This window comes from Etheostoma cragini, chromosome 16, assembly GCF_013103735.1.
Source record: "Etheostoma cragini isolate CJK2018 chromosome 16, CSU_Ecrag_1.0, whole genome shotgun sequence".
In the NCBI taxonomy this organism is placed as follows: domain Eukaryota; kingdom Metazoa; phylum Chordata; class Actinopteri; order Perciformes; family Percidae; genus Etheostoma; species Etheostoma cragini.
In genome coordinates, this window is record NC_048422.1 from 20,632,262 (window position 1) to 20,656,142 (window position 23,881).

Here is a 23,881-nt window from a genome sequence, read left to right on the forward strand (position 1 = left end):
ACAGGATTGATGTGGTTTCCTAGTAACTTTGAGTTTAATCTGACCTGCGTTCCTTCTCATTGTGTTTGTGGCAGGTCACCACACTGTGTACATTGGTGTGCATGTTCCCAAAAGCTACCACCGCAGGAGACGCCACAGACGCAAGTCTGGCCACAAGGAGAAGCGGGAACGGGCGGAACACAGTTCAGAAGGATACAAGTCGGATGGGGAGAACGCAGACGAATCCCCCGCAAGCATCCTCAAGCCTCTCAGTGAGTTGTGATTTAAAAAAAAAAAAAAAAAAAAAAATCCAGTGTGCAGAATCTAATTTTCCACATCAGTAATGGTGTTATCGCTCTTGAGAGGTTGGTTAGCTCAGTTGGGGGAAGTCCAACAGCACTCACAGTAAATCACAGGCTACAGGATATCAGTGCTTCTGTAGTTAAGGAGGTAGGGCGGGATGGCAGCCAAGAAAGCTAAAAAAGAAAAGGGGAAAAAAAAAAAGAATCCCAAGGCAGAAACCTACACTCAACCAAATTAGTACAGTAAGGGAATGCAAAATACTAATCTTAAAATGACACTGGATTGGCTTAAATTGTGTAAAGTGAAAACAAGAGGAGTATTATCTGCCACTTCAGTGATAAACATTACTTTGTGGGATTTATGAGTGAGGATTATCAGAAGAAAATGGGAAGAAAGAATTAAAGGAAGAAGCACCACAATTGGCAAAATAATGCGGTGATTCCCAAGCTCCATGAGGACATTACTGCGAGTGGGCCAAACACAACCTTAGGACTGAGAAGAGCGGTGTAAGAACCAGTTCAGAAAGTGGTAAACTGAAGCAATAGAGAAGAATCTACCAACAGCACTAAATGTGGACAGAGATGCAAAATGCACATACAGGAAGCACATAAGATGGTTGTGAGTCTCAGGAGTCTTCTTCCTGCTGTAGGAAAACACACCAGATGTCTCTCCAAAGCACAAACATTAATCCCAAGATTGTTTTCTTTACTCTAGATGGAGGCATTTTAATACCAGAAGGGTCTTTAGATATAGGTCACTTTTAACCCATATGTTAATGAACAACCGTACGTAACTGAGCCATGTAATTGTATAGGGCTCTCCAATGTTTTATCTCTACGCTTTTGTAAAGGCTCTGCACCATCACACAAACTTCTCGGGTGGGTAATTAAGAGTAGCAGACATCACAATCTGGTTAAAAGCTACAGTATTTGCAAGACATACAATTATCACAAAACTGGAATTCACCTTCAAATGGCACAGCCGGGAACACACTGGCACAATGGGAGAGTGTTTGCTCTCGGCTTTGCTGCTAGTGGAGGTAACGATTAAGGTCTCAAGAGTGGGTTGGAGATGGGAAACGGCAGGGTTTGCCTCCCAACTCGTGTGGGAGTGTGGCGTTTGTGAACAATAACGGCTGCGCCACATACCTGAAGGCTGGCATTAAGATATTCCTGAGCTGGTAATTACAGCGGCATCTGAAATGGACCATCACAAGTCTAAATAAAAGTTGAATCATATTTGTAGTAAAAATAGTAACTCAACCATAGCAGGTGCTTCCCACAAGAATTTTAAAGACTGCAAGACTTCTCAGACTTGTCCAAACATGTTTTAAGATGTGTCCACGCTATCTATATTTAATGAATGACCTGGTTTCCTGTTTTCTTTAACACTTTCAAAATACATTTCAAAGAAAAATCTTGTAGAGCAGCAGCTACACCTGGAAACGAATTGATGCCAAAATAAGGATTTAAGGAAAACAAGGACAATGGTTTAGCAGAGGAAACGCAGAGAAAGATGCTCTTGTGTGTAATTATTTGGGAAAAATCAAACCTCCCAGTGAGAAGGATTTTATATACTTTTATTAGTTGTGTTGCATTGAGCTGCTGTGACTTCCCCCATTGTAAGATCAATAACGCCTATCTTATCTTAAGTAGATGTTTCTAAATGGATTTGGGAAATTCAATTCTGCATTACCGTAAATCGGCCATCAGGGGTGTTAAGAGGACACATGTCTCATCATCTGGCAGTCTGTTTTTATTTTTAGCAGCTTATACTGTCTGGTGTATGGATATTTGATTGTTCACTCAACATTTATTCAGGACCTCAGTTACCTGCTTAGTAGGTCTCTATTCACAAATTGGAGTCAGATCAGTAAATGAGGTGAGAACGCGGATGCATTTATATTGAACTTTATTAGTTTATTGGTCAAACGAGAACGACACTGGGCCTCTTTCATCCTCTGCACCTGGAATGCGTTTCCTACAGGTGCACGATTCGGTAAATGTAACAAATTTGAAAAAAAATTTAAAATGTTTTTTAAATTTTTTAGGCTTAAGATTCAATTAAAAAATTGATTCTCCATTCAAGAACAATTCTCAATTTAAAAAAAAACGACAACAAAAGATTCTCAGTATGTACATGTATTTACTTTTCTAGTATAGATGCCATTACAAAACTCTTTTTTTTATTAAAAGAATATTGATCTTTGGAATTCTATGAATTTATTAATGAATGTGAAGCGTTTTTTTTTATTTTATTTTTTTTTATTTTTGCACACCCCTAGTGTTTTCACACCTATGGTTCGATCCCACCTTCCACAGTCATGCCGGCATCACATTAAGCTGTCTGTTCACAGACTCCCGGCAGCAGACAAGCACCTGAGTAATCCCCTCACGCTGCACCCTCCTCTGACGCTGTAATCCTCCTTTGTTTCGTCTCCTTGTCAGATGTTAACCACCCTGGGTGCTTAGTCATCCAAAGGTGCCATGGTATGATAAGAGCTTTGCTCGATTGAATATGTGTAGATGTCGAAGGCCCTATCTGATAACAGCTTTACAACAGTTTACTCTTCAGTTAAGCATTATCAATGTTGTAAAACTCAGAACGGTAGCGGTGAAAGTTGTTTATTTTGTCATAAGTGGTGAAGCAGTCAAAGTGACGGGTATAGCCTGTTCCATAAAGGTCTTTCCCATCTTGTTGGGATCTTAAATGAATCCCCTTCATTTTACTCTGTAGCATTTTATGGTTGTATAGTTCAAACATGGCCACACACACACAGACTCCTACTTCTTTCTAATCCTACGGTATCTCTGCAGAAGATCATCTGAGCTGTAAATAGTCTTGTATGGTTGAATGAGAGGACAGACCCTACTGTATGATGACGCTAGAGCCGCTGTTGGGATAAACATTTTTCATGTCAAGCCGTAAACCACTTCCCCCCCCCAAGGGTTTTATTTTAGATTTTCTAGCTTTTAGTTAGTGAGAGGCATGTTGCCTCTCACTAACTTACTTTTATCCTTTTACTGTCCCTAATAACTCGTTTGCTTCCACCACAAGCTCACTATGAGTAATTGGCATGTTTCCTTGTAAAGGTTTTATTATGAGATCCCTGAAAGCAACACGTGTGACCATGTCAAGGAAGTTGGGATGGTTTGTCAGGGATAATAGTCCATGACTTTGATGTGTGCATTCAAGCCGACATGTGGCAGACGGCATAAACCCCAATTCAAAACACAGACACAAACACACATGCACGTGCGCACAAAAACAAACCCGCTGCTAGACAGTCCTACAGAGCCCTCCACTTTTAGATTTTCCGCAGTTTTTTTCCCTCCATATAAATCCCCATAATCCTGTTGACTCTGGCAAACCATGTGGAGCTGTCCACTTACAGGTTGTGTGGGACCACAACAAAGGCCTGCTTTTCATTGATAACACCATTTGTGAGACTTGCAAGGTGGTGTTGTGTACACCATGTGGCGACAATACGTGTTGCGGTAAAAGTCAGGTTCTTTCAGCTGGCCAGACAGCAAAAATGCCCCGAGGCCATGACAACAACTGAAAGATCTCTTGTGTTTTTGTTTTTGGCTGTTGGTGGATGATGTCAGCGTGTGTGTCGCATAATAAAGCTAATACACAAGATGGGGAGACATTGTTTCCAGTGTTTCCAAGACACTGATCTTGACCTTCACATAGCTTAACATTAGATTTCTCGCTACAGTAGAAGAGTTCCAACAGTGCTATTTTTAAAAACAAGCGTCCTAAATAAAGCTTAGATGTGCTGTGTCAGAATTAAAAGGTTACAGGCACTGTTACATCGTCAAGGTAGCCACCTGTTTAATCCTGACTGGTAGATTAAGAGAAAGCTGCAGCAATAGCAGTAGCTAACATTCAGTACTCACTGCGTAACAAAATATGCATTATAATGCAAGGATAAGAATATGCATGCATCAAACATTAAAAAAATATATTTGTTATAATAATTCAAAAATATATCAGTACTTTCCTGTATAAAAAATGTTTCTTTAAACTATCTGTGATATATATTATTCCAGCATTCATCTCATTAAAAATCACTCAATATAATAATAAATGTCAAACCAAATGTTACAACAAACTAAATATTGCTTGTTCAGTTAATTGCGGTCTTGACGATTAGCTAATCGCAGGCTTTCAAATTTCGATTTGAGAACTATGAAATTGCTCAGCCCCACTAGAGGTGTTAACGAGAATAAACCGTTCTTACAATGGATAACCTATTGTATACCGGACCTGAAACATTGGGGCTCTCCTTATTGTTATATAATAGGAAAATCCTGGGGTCATAGCAAGCTCTTTATGTCTTGTGTTCTTGAAGGGGAGGATGAGAATTTACTGGAAATGATCAAGATTCACAATTCAGTTTTGTTTTGACACAGATCCCAGAAGGAAGTAAAAGGTGAAGTTCTTAGTCACCAGGGAGTGTTTTCAAATGCTTTCCTTCCAGTTAAAATACCTGTGCTTTTTATTTATGGGTTCAAGCAGGCCAAGAGGTGTCTGTCATGCTGTATAGAGGCTGTATTTTTACCTTCCCTGGAAATCAGTATGTCTGGAAACAAAGAAAACAAACAGGAAAAGATGCCTGCATTTACTTTACACAAATACATCATTGTTTGCCCAAAACACACCTCTGCCTTTTGATTTGCAGACTAATGACTCCGATTATTTAATCTGCCTGCTGTTATTTGGAAGTCTAATAGTAAATAAATGGATATGTAAATATATTTATATTTCACTTAATTGGCTTCCATGGACTTCTGTTTTCCTTAATAGTTGGTAATTGTTGATTGTATTATTCCTTGAAACTATACAATTTATTGTTACTACTCTGGCAGTGAGATGTACTCTTGTGTATTTGACTTCCAGGTTCTTATTTGCAGAGGGAATGAAATCCCAATATTATGAAAATATATCAGCTTAAAGCCCGACTGTATCTCGTACAACAATGTGTGTGGCCAAGGGCGGACTGGCCATCTGGCATACCGGGCACTTTCCTGGTGGGCCCACGTGCTTTATCGGCGGCCCATTGTGTTTTCAATTGACACTGAGCTGGCCCAAAACACTTTAGTCAAAAAATATCACACACGCTAGTTTTTTTTTTCTGATAGACACGCCCCATGAAACACGTAGCTCAGCGGCCCATTGGTTGTTTTCTTAATTTACACATTGGAATGGCCCAATCATAGGTTTTAACAGCACTCTTTGGGATTTATGCAAGCATGCACCCCCCATCTCTCTCCCAGTGTCTATCCACTGTCACTATCAAAACATAAAGGAAAAAAAATATCCCCCAAAAACACGTTGCCCCTTGATAAAACTGAGCCAACAAGAAGTGGTAGACAAACTGTTGATAACACTACAACAATAAAAGAAGTAGGCATGCTGTACTGTATGATTGCATTAGTTTGGCTAAGTGCACGGGTGTAGGGTGGGCCGGTCTGGGCCAAAATGCCAGGGAAGATTTTTGTTCCCAGTCCATCCCTGTGCATGGCTTATTTCCTACCTAAAGTAAATTCACGCTTGTTGTGCATTCAGTGTAAACGTTCTCTCTTTCCATCATCTTAAAGGTTGCACTGCAGTCACATATGCACCTAGTATAAGTAACAATATCATTTTTGTTGGACCTTTGTCAACTGGCTTCTTCCGGAATCAAATAAAGTCAGGCAGAATTGATTTGCTGGTCTTTAACTTGCCCTTGTTCTCAACGCAGTTTCTCCAGCTGAGAGGATCAGGTTCATCCTGGGAGAGGAGGACGATGGTCCCCCACCCCCTCAGCTCTTCACCGAGCTGGACGAGCTCCTGGCCGTGGACGGTCAGGAGATGGAGTGGACAGAGACAGCCAGGTAAGCTGCTGACTGAGCCAAATGTTTTTTTTTGTTTTTTTTAAGCCAGGCATGTGATCTGTCAAACCCACCTCCACTCCTTTTCACCTTAAGACCCATTGGCATTGTAGTCAACAATGTCTTACTTCACAATCCCGGTGCAGTCAGTGTAACACAATCACTTATAAACAACTGTGCTGTGTGTGAGTGGGGAAATAGGCCGAACTCTGGTGAACTCCCAGTCCGCTCTTATCTGATTGAGATCTGTGGTACCTGCCTCTGTAAGATCAGGAAAAGGCAGAAACTTCCACATGGCCAGAACAAGACCTACTGTTACAGTTGGCGCTGGAGTACATGATATCATTACACTGTTTAACGGTTGATGGTAATGTACAAAGTGACTTTTACCTAGTTCTGTAAAGTCCAACATGTGACAGGTTTCTTTTTTATTCTTTCTTTCTGGTACAGGCCGCCATTGTAAATAAGAAGCTGTTTTTAATGACTTGCCTGTAAAAATAAAGTTGAAATAAAAATAGAGGGAGCTGTAATCAAATTGAAAGTAAGTCAGCGAGAGGCTCATCTGGGTCTGAGGGATGCACAGTTGTGCCACAGATCGGCTAGCAAGTAGGGCAAAGGCCCAGTCATGCAATCTTTTTGGGAAGGGAAAGCAGGGGTTGCATGAACGGGAAGATAAATAAAGTCCTTGAGGTGGACAGTGTCTCTGTGGACAGGCTCCTCTCCTAGTTAAGACGGCTGGTCGCAGGCGTGTGGACCAAAGCCAGAGGGATACTCTATCCCCTGAGGAAACCCCATCCTCAGGCCTCAGGAGAATGGCTCTTTTGTAGGGGGTGACATGTGAGGCATTATTATTAAAAAGAATCCTTGTCCCGGGTCTTACCTTCAAGGCTAAGCTCGTACATGGTAGTGAAATAGTCTTGTTTCTCACATCAAGTGGTACAAAGTACTGTCGCCAGTCCAGTGATTTATTTTTTATTTCTACGCTGCACTGCATCCCCTATTCTTGACTTGTGAACTGTGACTAGTTCAAAACACTGCAGAGTTGTTTTGTAAAGAAAAGAGAACTCATCTTGTCTCCTTTTGTTTAGTAGCCCGTATTTTATTTCTTTTCACTTTCAGGAGCCTGTTTGTGTACAGTTTTTTTTTTGTTGGTCCGGGCCTGTTTTTAGGAACAAGTTACCAGAACTAGAACCAAGTTAACTAGCAATGATGAACACAGCAGTACTTGTACAAGCCCAGCACTGTATGTACATCTCAACCCTACTGCTGTATCTTTTTGCCCTCCCCCTGTCCAGATGGATCAAGTTTGAGGAGAAGGTGGAGAAGGGCGGCGAGCGCTGGAGCAAGCCGCACGTGGCCACGCTGTCCTTACACAGCTTGATGGAACTGAAAAGTTGCATCGAGAAGGGCACCATCATGCTGGACCTGGAGGCCTCCACACTGCCGCAGGTTGTCGGTAAGTGGGGTTGACCAGAATATCGGCACACTGTCGGAAGGTTTTGAAGAACTTGAGGGTGACTCAGTGTTGAACCTCAGTCTCATCCCTTGGAATTAACAGAGATGATCACCGACAACCAGATTGAGATTGGTCAGTTGAAGGCGGACATGAAGGAGAAGATTATGTACACGCTGCTACGGAAGCATCGTCACCAGACCAAGAAGTCTAACTTGCGCTCCCTTGCTGACATTGGCAAGAGTGTTTCCAGTGCAAGTAGGCTCTTTACCAACCAGGAGAATGGTAATGCAACACCTCCTTTTTTTTTTAACCCTCTTAACCCAAACAGTTCCACTTTTATTCTTTATTTCCCATTTCTGATGTGAAATCTTAACACTAACTCCTGTTGTAGATTTTACTTTTCCTAATCATTTAACTTCATATCTTTTCTTTAACCCTCCTTTCCAACTTTGTTTTCCTTCTGTTTGGATCTCTCTCTGACCCTCCTGCATCTGGGGTATTATAGCGCGCACCCCCACTGAACAGCACCCTGTGCCTTGTTTAAACACACAAGACCCAGAGAAACCATGTGAGGTCACGAGGAGCGCCAGCATGGGATACCTCTGTAAGTGAGGCCACAGCACTCCTACTGAAAGCAGCATTATTAAAATATACTCCCATGTAGAACTAGCCGCATGGAGATTCCCAGTTGAACTTTTTTCAGTCCATTACGTTAAAGTCTGGATGTTAATTCAGCACTTGAAACTCTAGCAAGTCAGTGTGGAGACACACAAAGATAGAATAGTTTCACTAATGAACTCCCTATCCACTTAACTTAATGTTTATTTGGCAACAGAAAGCTAAAGTCGTAGACTCTGCTCCTTAACAGTAAATGGGCCGTATCAAACTGACTTCCGAGGGATAAATTCTCACTCATTTGCCAATAGTTGCCTAAGCATGTTTCTGTTGACACGCAGAAGCAGCAGAGCTAAGACGCCCATGTATCCCAATTCACCGCTCTCTGGAGTGCCTGAAGGGAATGACCATCTGGCATTAGTCCTAAAGCTTAAGCCTTGCCACAATTAGTTTTCTAGCTCTCTTCATGTACTTTCCTGGTGCCGTTCTTTTCTGGGACTCTCATCTCCCTCCCTTACCAAAAATGTTTTATTTTAAAGATCTCCAGTCTCACACAGCTTTTGATCCTAACAGTGTCTTACCTCTTTACAGGTAGCCCGACTACAGCCCACAGAAACCTCACCTCCAACAGCCTGAGTGACTTCTCTGACAAACCAGAGAAGGATCAGGTAATCTGTTTGTCTTTGAATGGTTGCATAGATATACAGTATGCTACTATTATGCAACCTAATAATAGATTCTGCATCCATTCACAAAGCAGCATTATTTGTGTGTGTGTCAGTGTGTGTGTCTCTCTCTGTCTGTAATGCTGATAGTTAAGACCCCTGGGTTACTCTGTGCAACAAAAGCTCACTGTCTTTGTCCTGTGAGTTTCTAGTATCCACACATGCAGTTTCTCTCTGTCATGATCAAGTAGCTAACTGTAATTTGGCCATGTGGTCTCACGGATGAAACATCCCACGGATGAAAGCTCACAAAGTTAAACTGTAACAGCTGGAATTGCGCTCCAGCAGCAGTTAATGAAAGTTTAGATTTGTCTAAATTTGACATAACACCAAGGCCTTAGTTAATAATTTCCCTGCAACTAAGTGCTTTTTCTTTCACCCAAAACTTTGTGGAGGGCTGGGTTCCGAATTGCCTCTAAATGCTTTGTCATTCAATACCTAAGGAGTACATCTCATCAGTGTCAGTGAGCCAATAAGCATCCAGCATGCTTCTACCATGATCTAATAATGTCTGTGATTGGCTGTTTAGCGTTATTCATAGGCCTAGCAGAGGCAGGCAGGAGAAATCTGTGTTAAGCACAGAGTCGAGCCTCACGTTGTTAGAGATGAAAAATAAATGAAAAGAATTGTGTCCTAACACGTAATGTTGTAATTTCTTTTTGTTTTATAAAAATTATATTGGAAAAAAAGTCATTTATGAAACTGTATTGAAGTCACAGTTTTGGTATCAGTACCAGAGATGCTACTTCATAGGCTGTAGTACTGTGTGTTATGTGGTTACCACATTACAATTACATTTTAATCACCACATTCATTAAAAATATCACGTGTGTGTATGTTGCTTCTGTATCTTGTAACAAATAACTTGTATTCATTGTTACAATGCGGCCTGCCACTTTAATTAGCTGACTTTGTCTTTTCTTTCCCTGCTCTGCTGTCTCTGTCCCAAAAGCTAAAGAATAAATTCATGAAAAAATTGCCCCGTGATGCAGAGGCATCCAACGTGCTGGTTGGAGAGGTGGACTTCCTGGAAACTCCTTTCGTGGCGTTTGTGCGTCTGCAGCAGGCCGTCATGCTCGGGGCTCTGACCGAGGTCCCTGTGCCCACAAGGTAGAGCCGCATCACTGACTGAACAATAATTACAATCACTTCCAGTGATTGTCCTAACGTCAATAAAAATCTACCAACGCAAATTCTGACTTTGTGAGATGTGCCCTAACTTCTAATTTTCTTTACTTGCTCAGATTCCTCTTTGTCCTGCTGGGTCCCAAAGGTAAAGCAAAGTCCTATCACGAAATTGGAAGAGCAATTGCCACCCTGATGTCAGATGAGGTACTTTACTACGGATGCTACTTTCATTTTTCTTTTCCTTTTTGTGAGGTTGTCTACTTGTATTAAGGGATTCTCTTGGTTGCCAAGTGTTTCTCAAATTCATCTTTTGTGCTTTGTTTTACAACAACAATGAATGATTTATTTTGTTTATGCAAAATTATTAAACATTTTTGCTTTAAAGTAAAAGCAGGAGGACTGACCCAGAACACTAAATTAATGCGATAGATCTCATCCTCTCTAAGCTGTGATTGGACTAACTAAACCCTGATTGGCTGTGAACCTGAGATAATAGCATTTTGAGTTTCTAGCCTGGGAATGTAAGAGACCGATTATCTCCCCACTCAGTCTAAAGGCAGTAAATTAATTAGTTATAAAAATCCTTGTATTAAGAAATGTGCCATAAATTACAATATGAAACGTTAAAAGACGACGAGTCTGCAGCCATGCTTGCGGCTCTGTAAAACTCTGTGGTGCTTTTAAGTGTGTTTTATTTACCTCGGAACTCGGAACCTGACACTGGGAATAACAACACACCCGAGTTAAATGCGTTCCATTTACACGTCAGATTTTCATTGTTTTCATTAGCTCTAGCCAGGTTAGCCATTGTTAGCAATGCCAGTTTATAACAACGCATTACGCTGTTTTTTGTGTATAGAAACAACGTAACATGTCCACAGAGAGAAGATGGACAAGGCTGTGTGTGCGACTGTCTTACAGCGGAGGCTGCATGTCATTACTTTGCAGGTGCATGAAACTTTGGCTTAAAGATGGCGCTAGATATGAAAGTTAAGGAATAATAATCACAATTCAACCTATAGGGAACATGCATGTGTGTGCCAAATCCCATGACTATACATCGACTACTATCAATAGTTTTTGAGACCCAACTCAAAACCCCAAATCCCACAGTGGCACTAGAGGAGAAGTGGGATTACGCCTCCTACCGTACTTGTCCTCGTGCCAAATGCCTCAGCTCTTTTGATATTGCTGTATTAATCATCACAGCAGTTTGCCTGACCAGCCTTGTTGGCCGTGAACAATTTAAAGCTTAAATGTTAAGTTGCTTTTTGAAGTTGTGGGAGACAAATTAGTTTTGTTGTCGGCAGAATAAATGCAACACAAAAAGGCAAACAAAGCATACAATAAATGTTTTTCAAATATATTATTAGCTTTGTCTGCTTTGTGTCCCTGGTGTGTATCTGTCTATCCCACAAATTCCCACAGGCCTCAGCGTTCTTCTCAGTATATCTTGTATGTCAACACTGCAGGATAGGAAGTGTTTTTCCAGGATTTCCTTGAGTTAAACTTTACCCTCTCAGCTCTCCTGTGACGAGCAGCGTCACCCGTTTATCAGATTTTTTTTGAGTCAGCAGCCCTGTAGCACAGCGTGTTCCTGTAGCCCCGGGGTGCACATAAATAATGACTCAATCTTTGTGTACGTTGTTGAAAAGTTCTGAATCTGATTGGTTGCTAATATTGTAGTAGTGAGGTTTCAATAATTTGCATTCCGATGCCATGTTGCACTCTATGGCAGTAGATATAAAAGTCGGTATTTGGCACATTGAAGTTGCACATTTTGTCGTTTTCTTACTCGAGCCCTGCATTAATACTTTAAGGACATGTCGGATTAGTGATTGGCTGATTTCTTTTTTTGCCCTTCAAATATTTAGATGTTATTTTGTGGAACAGCATCTGCATATGACAGAGAAGATACTATGGGGGGGAAAAATACAGTCAATTCCTTAATCCCTCCCCCAAACCTCATCTAATAGCCGGTACTTGAAAACGAACACACACACACACACAGTCTAGAGTTTAAATAAAAAGTGCTGAATTTCAAGTTAAATGGCAAGAAGTAAAATAATGTGACAACAGAATAAAAAACACTTAGATAAAAAAATACCTGATAGTAATCTCAAAATGAAATCGAAAACAGATGATTAAGAGAAAAGGTACAAAGGGAAAGGATATAACGGCTTTAATTATGTGAGTGAAAATAAAAGAAAAGCAAACAAACGTTAAACAGAGAGAGGAGATTGCGTCTCTAAATTGACCCCCCCCCCTCCCCCCCACCATCTTTTTTAAATGTGTTGTTGATTGGCTGATTTCCAATAGGATGGCTATGTTTGTTTGCTGCCAGGTGTTCCATGATATTGCCTATAAAGCCAAGGACAGGCAGGACCTGCTGGCTGGTATCGAGGAGTTCCTGGATGAGGTCATCGTGCTGCCGCCCGGAGAGTGGGACCCTGACATCAGGATAGAGCCACCCAAGTCTCTGCCCTCGTCAGACAAAAGGTCCGCTCTAATCCACACAACCTCATCCAAATGAACGATGTCCCTGCACATAAAATCTTTCTAGTGTGTATCATTATTCCGAGAGACAAAATCTTCCCTTACATCGCCTCATTCTCTTTTTCTTAAAGCTAGATTCTATAACCCTTTTGCATACAACAGCTAAAAATAATAATTATTAGCTTTAAGGCTGAAATGCTGAACTACTCTAACGGTAGCCAACAGTGCAGATACGTTTTTAAAGTCAGAAAATAATTGTTTTCAGCAGTACTTACCTAAAGTAGTTTTTTTTTTTACTTAAGCAAAGGTGCATTTCCTTGCTAATAAATGTAACTTTCCACTCATAAGAAGAAAAGTGTTATTTCTTCTCTCTCTGTGAGTAGAATATATTTAACTGAATACAAGATGTCGCAGTAAAATTAAAAAACGTAGACTAAGCATAGGTGCTACATTATAATATGTACACGTCACAAAGTTCAGAACAATGTGTGTTATGAAACAATTCGCTCACGATCGTCTTGTGATTTGTATCTCATAATCGACCGGCTTGACCTCCTGTGAGTTGACACTGAAATAAGTTACCAGCGCTCGGCGAACAAAGTGTCACCAAACAGAGTTCAGTTAAACAATGTTCTCAAGGTTTAATGGGCCACAAAAGAATATACACATGTTCTAACAATCGCTCCATTCACTATGATAACGTGAGAGTAGATAGATTAAAAAGGGCCACCAGAGGAAAGGAGGATTCATTCAAGGTAGGTCCGTGCAGATAATTCCTCAGGAAGGTAAACAGTCTAACAATTTATGATACCAATCCAAGTCAGATGAGAAAGGTCTGGGTCAGAGGTTTCACAGAATAGAATGCAACAGGTTAACACCAGTTGCCCTCTTTTATCCGGACAAGAATAACTAAACTAAAGCCTTGACAAGCAGCAAAAGGCCGCTTTTCACGGCACTGTGTCGAGGAGTAAACCTCTGTATATGGGCGCCCACTCTACCAACTGAGCTGTCCGAGTGCCGATGTTGTTCTGTTGTGAAACAAATAGGTTTATTTTTAAACTGCGTTATTATATTTTAGTGAGGACTCATAAATAACTAACGTTAGGGAAATCTGTTTAAATTTTGTCACATGTTTCTGTATGTGTTTTTAAATATACTGTATATTGGCCGATATATCGGTATGTCCGATTTTTAAATCACCAAAAAAAAAATCCTTTATTGGTCGGGTTCTAGACTCTCCTGATTTTTTTTTCGCAGTTTAAAACGCATCCTTTTTTAAAATTGTTCACTTTAGCCACAAACTCTGGCAATATTCTCTAGAAATTAAATAAGTAACACTCATCACCCCATACAAAAACAGATGCGGTTGTTGTGTGATCATTTCTTCTGATTTAGGAAGGTGAACTTCTGCTGCTAATTCTATGTAATCTCAGGGAGCACTTTTTTGTAATAATGAAACCATTGAACTAATGAGGAGCAGTCTTCTTGAAAAAAGACAAAATAACGAGTTCCTCCCTAGGGTTTGGTGCTTTCTCACAAAGTGCCATCAAATCAGTCAAGCACGCGGCTTAGTCACAACAGTGTCACCCGTGTTCATAGAAAGCGTCTGTCTGAGCTATGCCCTTCATCATCCTTATCTGGGTTTTGAAGTTTGTATTATATTCTGCTTGGAACACAGCATATCAACAGGTTTTACTGGTAACGTTTATCACGTAGTGGTTTACACACTGCGCCAATTTTGGATCTCCTATTTCCCAATCCCCCATGTCATTTATCCGTTTCATGTGAAAAGGGTTAAACAAAGCTTTCCTTAAATAGGAATGTCTAACTTTGGCTGCGATGACTCTGCACACCCTAAGAGATTATCTACAAAAAGATCAGTGTAAATAATACCACAGACTCGGGTTACAAAACACTGCAGAGTTTCATGTGGATCTTAATTGACGCTTATTTTTGGGGCAGTTTTAGGCATTTGTTTTCACAGGACAGATGAATGAAGACGGTTTCTCCTGAACAAACCTGCCGTGTTTAAAAAGTTTTTTTTTTGCTGACTCCTGCTTCTTTTGAAACTAATTTATCAAAAGAAACACACCTTAGACGTTCTGTGTGTGTCTCGTTAGGTCATGGCAATTTCTTGCTATGATGACCGATCCCGCTCGCCTCACGCATGGGGTGCTTGTCTTTCTGTTTACTCTGCGTGCAACTCAACATCCATATTTAAAACAGAAAAAACGCTTCTTTGTATTTCGCACAGGCAAACACCTCCCCACATTCACATAATCCTCTTTGTACAAATCAGCACCAGTTCCAAAGACACTACAGTTAAAACAATTTAAAATGGCTTATTTTTGATGGTTTCTTGTTAATAGATTTAATATTTATAAACACACACACACACCCATACATTTTCAGAAAACTAAACTGTTTATTGTTCAGAAAATGTGTTTGAAAATAATGTATCAGCCAAAATGTTTTTTTTTTTTATTTCAACCCCATACATTTTTGTGTGTGTGTGTGTGTGTAAAACGTAAGACAGAATAATCATGGGATGTAACTGTTTTCTGTTTTTTAAAGAAAGCACATGTATGCCGGATCGGAGGCGCCTCAGATGAACGGCGACACTCCCCATGATGCGGGACATGGGGGGGGAGGAGGACACGAGGTCGGAGAGGAACTTCAGTTCACTAGAAAGTAATTGGTTTCTCTTTGTTAAAATAAAATAACTGTGGATACAGTAAAGAAGAATCAATCCCTAGTGTAACATTACCATGATCTTCACACTGTTGGGTGACAACATTGTGCCTTGTAGATGGGGAATAATCATCCTGATTATGATCTTGATGGCAAGTGATATGTCAGTGAAGATGTGTATCGTAAAGTGAAAGCCTTAACTTTAAAATGTTTGTAGTGTTCCAGTAAGTTTCCAATGAGCTACTGTGTAAATTCCACACATGACTAAAAAACACAAAGTGCATTAGTGTTGCATAATATTTGAATGCCCTCCATTTTGAAATGTTTTCCTGTCAAAAATATTTCCAAAGTAATCTTTTTGCTTCCACCTTCAAGTTTAATTACAATAGCTGAAGCGATGCTGCACCAACTAACTTGAATGGTTCTGTGTTTAAGGTTTTGTGGAGGTCTTGTCCTGGACGTCAAGCGGAAGCTGCCGTTTTTTGCCAGCGACTTCTATGATGCGCTACACATCCAGTCTCTGTCGGCCATCTTGTTCATCTATCTGGGCACAGTCACCAACGCGATCACGTTTGGAGGCTTACTTGGTGACGCTACGGATAACATGCAGGTAAGTGGTGTCATTATATGTACAATGAATAAAGTTTACATCTGCAGAGTTATTGTGGCACACAACCAAAGGGAAAGCTCCACGCTGTGTGTGTACAACTGACTGCAGTCAAAACACATTTCCTGGTAACCTTGAACCAGCTTAACTTCCAAGTTGTGTTGTGACTGCTGACGACGTATAACTCAGGGCCTGAAAGATGAACTGTGATCTAAATATCCCACTTTAAAAAAGCCAACTTTCAGTCCCTAGTATAAATCAAGCTTGTGCCTACATTTCCCATAATACGACCGAAGATGGCGTCTCTCATTATACCCTCACCGACTCCTAAATGCCTGCTTCTTTCAAACCCCCAGTTTGCTACGCAGACTTTCTGTCTTAAGCCCAAGCCAAGATAACCCTGATGATATCATCATGTTTTTATTTCTTCAAATGTTCAAAAGCTCCCTTGAGAGCCACAGGCATTATATAACGGTTTTCACAGAGTGAGTAGCGCTCATGACGAGTAATCTGAATTTCACGTGTAAAGGTGGTGGAGTTAGGGATTGGATCCGCTCCAGATGTAATGGGTTCTTCCTTGGCCCATGCGACACCCTTCCACCAAGTTTCAAGTAAATCAAGCCAGCAGTTTTTTTTTTTTGTAGGAATCCTGCTACTTCCCCTTTTTTAGAAAAAACGGACGAAAGGTAAAGCAAAGCAGCCCTTGGCATGTTTCATAATTTCCAGATTCTTATCCTAAAGGAGGCTGTGTTTTGCAGAGGTGCAATTCTGAGCCTTTATTTTGCTTACACAGTGTGACAGTAACTAGATCTAAGAGCTGATAAGTACTGGTAGTACTGGTACATGCACTTCTCTCTTCTATTTTAGACTCACATGGCACATTTTGGGTTTTTGTTGTTGATGAATTCAGAGAATTATAGAGTAGAATATGGCTCACAAGAGCTCGGCACTCTATGAATCCTTTCTACACTAAATGGCATGAGTGACATGAATCAGTTGAGTTTAGGGTCTGATGACACAGCTAACAAACTAATGATCAACAAAAATAGTCCACTTCAGCTGATAAGCCATGCTAATTTGAAGCTCATACTGCATCCATCTGTTGTACCTGCTGCTGACATGACTGCATATAGAAGAGTTGTACAATTGGGGTATAATAACACAACACTGCTGCATCCCATCTGGGTGCCCCTGGTAGCGGAGTGTGTGAGGTTAGGGTTTTGGCCGTCCTCCTGGCTTAGAGGTGCATCTGAGCAGATCTGCAGAGCAACGCCCTCACGGATTTGCCCAAGCTGTAAATAACCACAGATCCAGATTACTCAGCCACTGTAGCCTCGTCATGGCTGCATTTTCAATGACTGCTCCACCCGCCCCCACCTCCCCTTTTCCACTCTTAGGACAGCAGAGGGAATCCCTGCCCTCACCTGACCTTTCTCAGCGCAGGTCTCAGAAATGTGACGGTGTCTATGTAGCATCAGGGTTCTAAAAGACACTTAACTACTGACGTGACTGGAAATTAAACAGGCCTGTCCTGATGGGCGAGCCTCGCAGCTATGTGATGTGTATTGGGAAAACAAAGCTTCCAGCTGAGTGAGCAGAATTATGATATTAATGTTTGGAGGCTTTGAAAGAGTTGGAGAGAAAAATATTGTAAAAATGTGCTTGGGGCTTTTAAAATGTCACAAATGTGTCACAAGTATTTCTTTCCACGCTGGTTGAGCTGATTCTCGCTGTATGAACGTCCTGTCTCATTGCTTATGTGAACTTTGTACGCTGAAAATGTTCCATGAGCTATGTGTAAAGTCAGTATGCGTGTTTTTTATGTGGTTTTTTTCCCCATGTGTGCAGGGAGTGTTGGAGAGTTTCCTGGGTACGGCACTGACAGGAGCAGTGTTCTGCCTGTTGGCTGGCCAGCCCCTGACGATTCTCAGCAGCACAGGCCCGGTGCTCGTCTTTGAAAGACTCCTCTTCACTTTCAGCAAGTGAGTAGTTGCTGATCAACATAAATAAATAAATAAATTCAGTCACTTTGAAATCAAAGAGGTTATTGAGGGAGAAATAGATTTCAGAATCAGCTGCAGTAGCCTGGCAGATATTTGTAGATCGTTGTCTAGCCCCAAAGGACTTTATGCCGTTTGTGTGTTTTTTAAAAGAAATGCTATCCTGGTGCCCCCTGAACATACAATAACATTAAAAGCAATAATACAATACAGATGGAAAATTCACGTTTTACAGTAGGATGGCAACTTTGCTTGAACCCTTTGGTGCCTTTAACGTTGAATGCGAATATATTTGGTATCTGCCAATACTGTGTAGAGCCTTGCTTGTTTTTGCATCCGGAAGCTGAGATCTGCGGCATTTCTACGAGGTCTCGCTTGCAATTGCAGACCTTCCAGAAGCTTTGTTTTCCAACTGGAACGACAATGTCCTTTTGCAGCATTTCTTAGAAGAGGAAGGGGAGGAGGTGTTGGGGGTCTGGTAGAGGAAGGCTGTGAGCTGAACCTGTTAAAGTAACCGTTCAGCTCAGGTGCTCTGTCACGGCTGCCCGGCATCTGTCTGCTTGTACCCCCACACCCGATGATCTTTCCACACCTCCCTCCCAGTGTTTTACTGCAGTTTGACCTCCAGCTTCCTCCGGTGTAAGTCCTTTCACTCCCCCAGTTTCTCCCACAGTTCCTGCTGTACTTTCCTTAGTTCCTGTCAGTCCCCTGACCTGAAAGCTTTCTTATTATTATTTAGAAGGACCTTCAGGTCATTGGTGATCCATGGCTAGTTTTCGGAAAAGGCTTTACTTCCCAGGTAAAATGTTCGTGGAATTTGTTTGTGTATGTATGCACCACTAAGCAAGGCCATCATATTAACCACAAATAAGAAATGAACAGTAAATACAGAAACCAATAAATACAAGAACTGTTGAGCATGAGAAAAAGAAGGAGGCTGAATGGGTTGAGTGCAGTGACAGGGGGAATGTTCCTACAGTTTGTGTTTCCAGGGATCAGAGGGCTCGGCTACAATCTTTCCTGCCCGCCTCAGCGTCCTGTAGAGACGGCAGATTGCCAATCGCCTTCTCGGCAGAGCGCACGATACGCTGCAGTGCAGTCCGCCCTTGTCCTTAGCAGTGGCAGCAGCGTACCAAATGGTGATGGAGCAGGTTGCCCGGGTCTGTCTGCTTGTACCCCCACACCCGGTTATCTCTTTCATCCCCGTCCACGCCTCCCTCACATTGTTTTTCTGCAGTTTGGCCTCCAGCTTCGTCCAGATAGGAGTCATTTTACTTCCCCAATTTCTCCCACGGTTCCTGCCGCACGGTCCTTAGTTCCTGTCAGTCCCCGGACATGATAGCTTTCTGACTATTATTTAGAAGGACCTTCAGGTCACTGTTGGTCCACGGCTTGTCATTCGGAAAGCAGCTTACAGTCCGGGAAGGCATGGTGATGTTTTCACAGAATTTACTCTGATGCAGTCTGTCATGTTATCAATGTCCTCGCCATGTGGCTCACAGAGCTCGTCCCAGTCTCTAGACTCAAAGCAGTCCTGCGGTGCCTCCCCAGCCTCCTAAGTCCACCTCCTCACAGTCCTTGTGAATATCTGATAACTTGTTTATCTATTAATACATATAGAGTCCATCTATTTCACCTCTGGGAAACAGTAATGCTGCAGATGTAACATGTAATTTCACAACACCTAATGGGTATTTACTGTTAAATGCTGATGTCCCTCTCCTCTCAACTGTACTCTCTTGCTCACCCAGAGAGAGTCATCTAGCATTACCGAACACCACGCTGACTGTGTTCCATCATTAATAATTCACTCTCCTTTAATTTTACACTGTGAGTGAAGAATGCTGTGGCCTCTGTGTCCGCCAAACGTTTCCATGCCTCTCGCCAATGGTTGCAGAGTCAGCAGCAGCTGTTAGATTGTCTACATCTGTTGGCTAAGTATACCACGGGTGCATAATTTCTGTTTAAAGAAAAAGCCTGCTGTCAACTCCTTGGTTGCAAGTGTTTTACAGCTTCAAAACCAGTATGTTATTTTAAAGTGCTCCAGAAAATAGCTATTTATTTTAACTTTTTTTCTTTTTTTTTTACAAACCTTTTTAAAAGCACTTTTAAGGAAGCCTAAATTTCATATAAATCCGGTTAGACAGAGGGGATTGAAGGTTCAGCAAAATCTTGGAGGGATTATACTGTAATTGCTTGAAAATATATATATGTGATGCTATAGGGAATACACCTGTACGTAATGAATCACTCCCTCCGTGCCAAATCTGTCTTTCTCCTCAGAGACAACACCCTGGACTACCTTGAGTTTCGGCTGTGGATCGGCCTGTGGTCGGGAATATTCTGTCTGGTGCTGGTCGCCACGGATGCCAGCTTCCTCGTGCAGTACTTCACGCGATTCACCGAGGAAGGCTTCTCTGCGCTCATCAGCTTCATCTTCATTTACGACGCTTTCAAGAAGATGATAAAGCTGGCCCACCACAACCCGATTAACTCTGATTATGATCCCAACTTTGTCACCTACTACGACTGCAGCTGCATGCCTGCTGGTATGTACAGCAGTATGAACTTTTGCTGCAGGAGATTACCTGAAATTGTTGGAATGGCCACGTTAAAATGGATTACAGGAGGGTGGTCACGGTATCCCGTAACATAGGCAGCGTCTGATACCACGACTCTGTGATCTTCATCTACCCTTTGCCTAAAAACTCCCTATTGTTTGGCTCCATCAGACTCCGTATCACCAGGGATACCAGGCCGTGAAAGCTGAACAGTCGTATTTGGTTTTGTCCCCTTTGGCAGTAGATGTTTCTACTGTATGTTAAACAAAGCTTTTACCTTATTTTCCCCTTGTTGACAGTGAAGATAACAAATGTTACTAGTGTAAGTTGGCCTGTAGATAGCACTGTTTACTTTCAACAGCCGGGTTCTGTGTCACGAGTGACTTGAAAGTATCGTTTGGGATAGAGATGTTGATACTGATCCAAAATGGCAAGTGTGATACTGCTGTAATAGTTTGTGATTATTGTTTCTCTTTACCAGGAAACTCCTCAGCTCCTTTTGATGTCTCTGCATGGACAAACCGTACTGATCTGGTATGTAGTGTTCTTGTTTTTGTGACATTTAGTAGCATGGTTTCAGAATTAAAAAAAAAACAAAACAAGAAAACAAAACTGTAGCTTAATTTATTGACAAAGCTCCAAATAGTGTTGCCTGTTGGTTAATTGTTACCTGTCCTCTTTTTCTCTCCAGTCTGTGAATGCCACCTGGGCGTCCCTGACCAAGGAGCAGTGTCTGACGGTTGGGGGACAGCTGGTGGGAGAGGCCTGTGGCTATGTGCCTGACATCACCCTGATGTCCTTAATCTTGTTCTTTGGGACCTACACCTGCTCCATGGGTCTGAAGCAGTTCAAGACGAGCCGCTTCTTTCCCACCACAGTGAGTGAAAGCACCCATCAGGTGTTTTTATTTTTTTTTATATTCTGCTGCCTAAAGCAGTGGATGTCAAGGGAACCAAGGCCAGTGACGTTACATGTGTTTGTGGTGTTTACCACACACTTAACTGGCAATTCTCAGCTTAGTCGACAACCCTCAAATGTCAATGAGAGTAAATGTGGGAATGTCTGATTTCACATTTTTAAGTGTTTGAGGCAAAGAAGGTCTGAGGCTAAAACCCATTAACAATTATTAGTCAATAATTGGTGTGAAACTATGTTTGCTCACTATAAATGACAAATATAATTTTACCCGCTGCACTTGCAGTTTTAAAAGCACACACTCAACCATTTAATGTTTATCTACAAACAATGTAGTGTTTTTTTTTTTTGGAGGGTAGCATTTTAGGCCTTTATGTGATAGGACAGCTTAAAGCCATGAGGTGGCAGTAGATAAGTCAGTAGGGGAGTGGGTTGGGAGCCGGAGTGTTGCTGGTTCAAGTCTCCATATGGACCAAAATATGGTGGTCTGACTGGTAGCTGGTGCCAGTTCATCTCCTGGGCGCTGCCAAGGTGCTCTTGCGCAAGGCATTGAACCCCGAACTGTTTGGGACGCCTGCCACAGTTGCTGCCTCACTCTTACATCTCTCCATTTATTGCATGCATAGGCACTGAGCATGTGTGTGTAATTCAGGCCTGTTTGAGTGTAAATTGTAATTTCCCCTCGCGGGATTAATAAAGTACATATTATTATTATTATTATTATTATTATTATTATTATTATTATTATTATTATTATAATGAGAGGGGAGAGAGGGGGAATGACATGAAGCAAAGGGCCGCAGGTCGGAACCGAACCGGCTCTTTTCCAAGATGTTACTCAGGCTTCAAACTGCCACAGGTAAAACAATAAAGTTGTCCAACCTGCTGTAAATGTTTACCTCTGCTAGGTGAGGAAGCTCATCAGTGACTTTGCGATCATCTTGGCCATTCTCCTCTTCTGTGGCGTGGACGCTTTTGTCGGTGTGGGCACTCCAAAGCTCATAGTGCCAAGCGAATTCAAGGTACATACCACACAAATGGAAGAAGTACTTGTAATACATAAGTGACATACATTAACACAAGCCTAGTCATCATGTCATTAGTGTGTCTGGAATCATTTCACTAGATTGTTTTTAGCTGAATGACAGCGGCCAGCCAGGTGTAGTTTCCTCTGATTACACTGATAATGATCCATGTTTCTGCCAGAAAGCCTCTGAAAGTCTTCAAAATCCCAGTATAAAGCTTTCTTTGTAGTTTTACCAGTGAGTGATACATGAAACTAAGGCAGTGTCAGTCTTGGAGATTGCTACTCAAATTTCCTAAGTTCCTCGGCTGGCGTTAAGACCACGCAGCCTTGGCATACAGGAAAGAGAAAGATTGGGTTGAGGAGCGGTTAGCTGCATCACATAACAACTTGATTACCGGGACGTGAGCACACAGGAGATCTTATATTTGCAAGTACAGAGCCAGCTTTGTTCGAACACAGAGTCTTAATTCACATATTTATCAGTCATGTAATAATGCACCAGTAATTTCAGAATCAGTCCAGTGTTAGGAGTATCTGAATGTGTAACAGAGTAATCACTTCGAATTAGGTCATATTTCTGTTCTATTTGAGATGTAATCCATGTGATGAGATCTTGACTGTGTACATATAGAAATACAGCAAGACGATGCGCAAGTCAGGTGTTTCCATGTATTGACGTCCAAGGCACTTTAACAATCTTGTTCTTCATCTGACTTATGTCTAGCCCACGAATCCACTGAGGGGCTGGTTTATTCCTCCTTTTGGAAGGAACCCTTGGTGGGTGTACCTGGCAGCCGCACTCCCCGCTATACTGGTCACCATTCTGATATTTATGGACCAGCAGATCACTGCTGTGATCGTCAACAGGAAAGAGCACAAACTCAAGGTTGGTGCACCACCTGCAAAGTTGTATTCTATCTGAATATTCTAGGATAAAGTTAAGAATGCACTTCAATAATTGTGGAACTGGACAGAAAACAACTAAAAAGGGCTGTAGTGAGGATTTTAGAAGGGTAAGAAATGACTAGCCACCCAAAATATCTGTAAAATATCCTTTTTCCACAAATGTTACAATAATGCATCAAATCTCTCTAAATTGCCTGGCTAGCTTTGGCCCTGCCTGCTGTTGGAATACATATGTGTGCACCACTAAGTCATAAGATCATTTGGATGCATACTTCATACTTTTGTTCACTGTGAGAATCTCATTCTTCTGCCTCTTCTTTCCTCCTCTCTCCGCTCAGAAAGGAGCAGGGTATCACTTGGACCTGTTATTGGTTTCCATCCTGATAATTGTCTGCTCTTTCATGGGCCTGCCCTGGTACGTGGCCGCCACTGTCATCTCCATCGCCCACATTGACTCTCTGAAAATGGAGACCGAGACGTCGGCCCCCGGGGAGCAGCCTAAATTCCTGGGTGTCAGGCGAGTAACGCAGCTGCTGCTGCACACAGCGTTGGCGTCATTTAGGAATCTCATTATTTCTTACATGATGGTCAAG

At 41.7% G+C, this 23,881-nt stretch overlaps 1 protein-coding gene across 6 annotated transcripts in view; it reads left to right on the top strand.

The window, feature by feature from the left end:
• LOC117958818 (electrogenic sodium bicarbonate cotransporter 1-like) overlaps positions 1 to 23,881 on the top strand; it is a 36,202-nt gene that overhangs the window by 5,941 nt on the left and 6,380 nt on the right. For 4 of the 6 annotated variants that reach the window (XM_034895426.1, XM_034895427.1, XM_034895429.1 and 1 more), the window contains exons 3-20: positions 75 to 251; positions 6,032 to 6,164; positions 7,457 to 7,617; positions 7,720 to 7,899; positions 8,123 to 8,221; positions 8,824 to 8,900; positions 9,910 to 10,067; positions 10,202 to 10,289; positions 12,430 to 12,584; positions 15,156 to 15,272; positions 15,708 to 15,882; positions 17,728 to 17,861; positions 20,163 to 20,428; positions 20,922 to 20,974; positions 21,132 to 21,317; positions 22,264 to 22,377; positions 23,107 to 23,268; positions 23,627 to 23,805. In XM_034895426.1, coding sequence (XP_034751317.1) covers positions 75 to 251; positions 6,032 to 6,164; positions 7,457 to 7,617; positions 7,720 to 7,899; positions 8,123 to 8,221; positions 8,824 to 8,900; positions 9,910 to 10,067; positions 10,202 to 10,289; positions 12,430 to 12,584; positions 15,156 to 15,272; positions 15,708 to 15,882; positions 17,728 to 17,861; positions 20,163 to 20,428; positions 20,922 to 20,974; positions 21,132 to 21,317; positions 22,264 to 22,377; positions 23,107 to 23,268; positions 23,627 to 23,805 — 2,614 coding nt within the window. The remainder of the gene's footprint in view (positions 1 to 74; positions 252 to 6,031; positions 6,165 to 7,456; positions 7,618 to 7,719; positions 7,900 to 8,122; positions 8,222 to 8,823; positions 8,901 to 9,909; positions 10,068 to 10,201; positions 10,290 to 12,429; positions 12,585 to 15,155; positions 15,273 to 15,707; positions 15,883 to 17,727; positions 17,862 to 20,162; positions 20,429 to 20,921; positions 20,975 to 21,131; positions 21,318 to 22,263; positions 22,378 to 23,106; positions 23,269 to 23,626; positions 23,806 to 23,881) is intronic. The other 2 variants (XM_034895428.1, XM_034895430.1) reach the window with 1 other exon arrangement.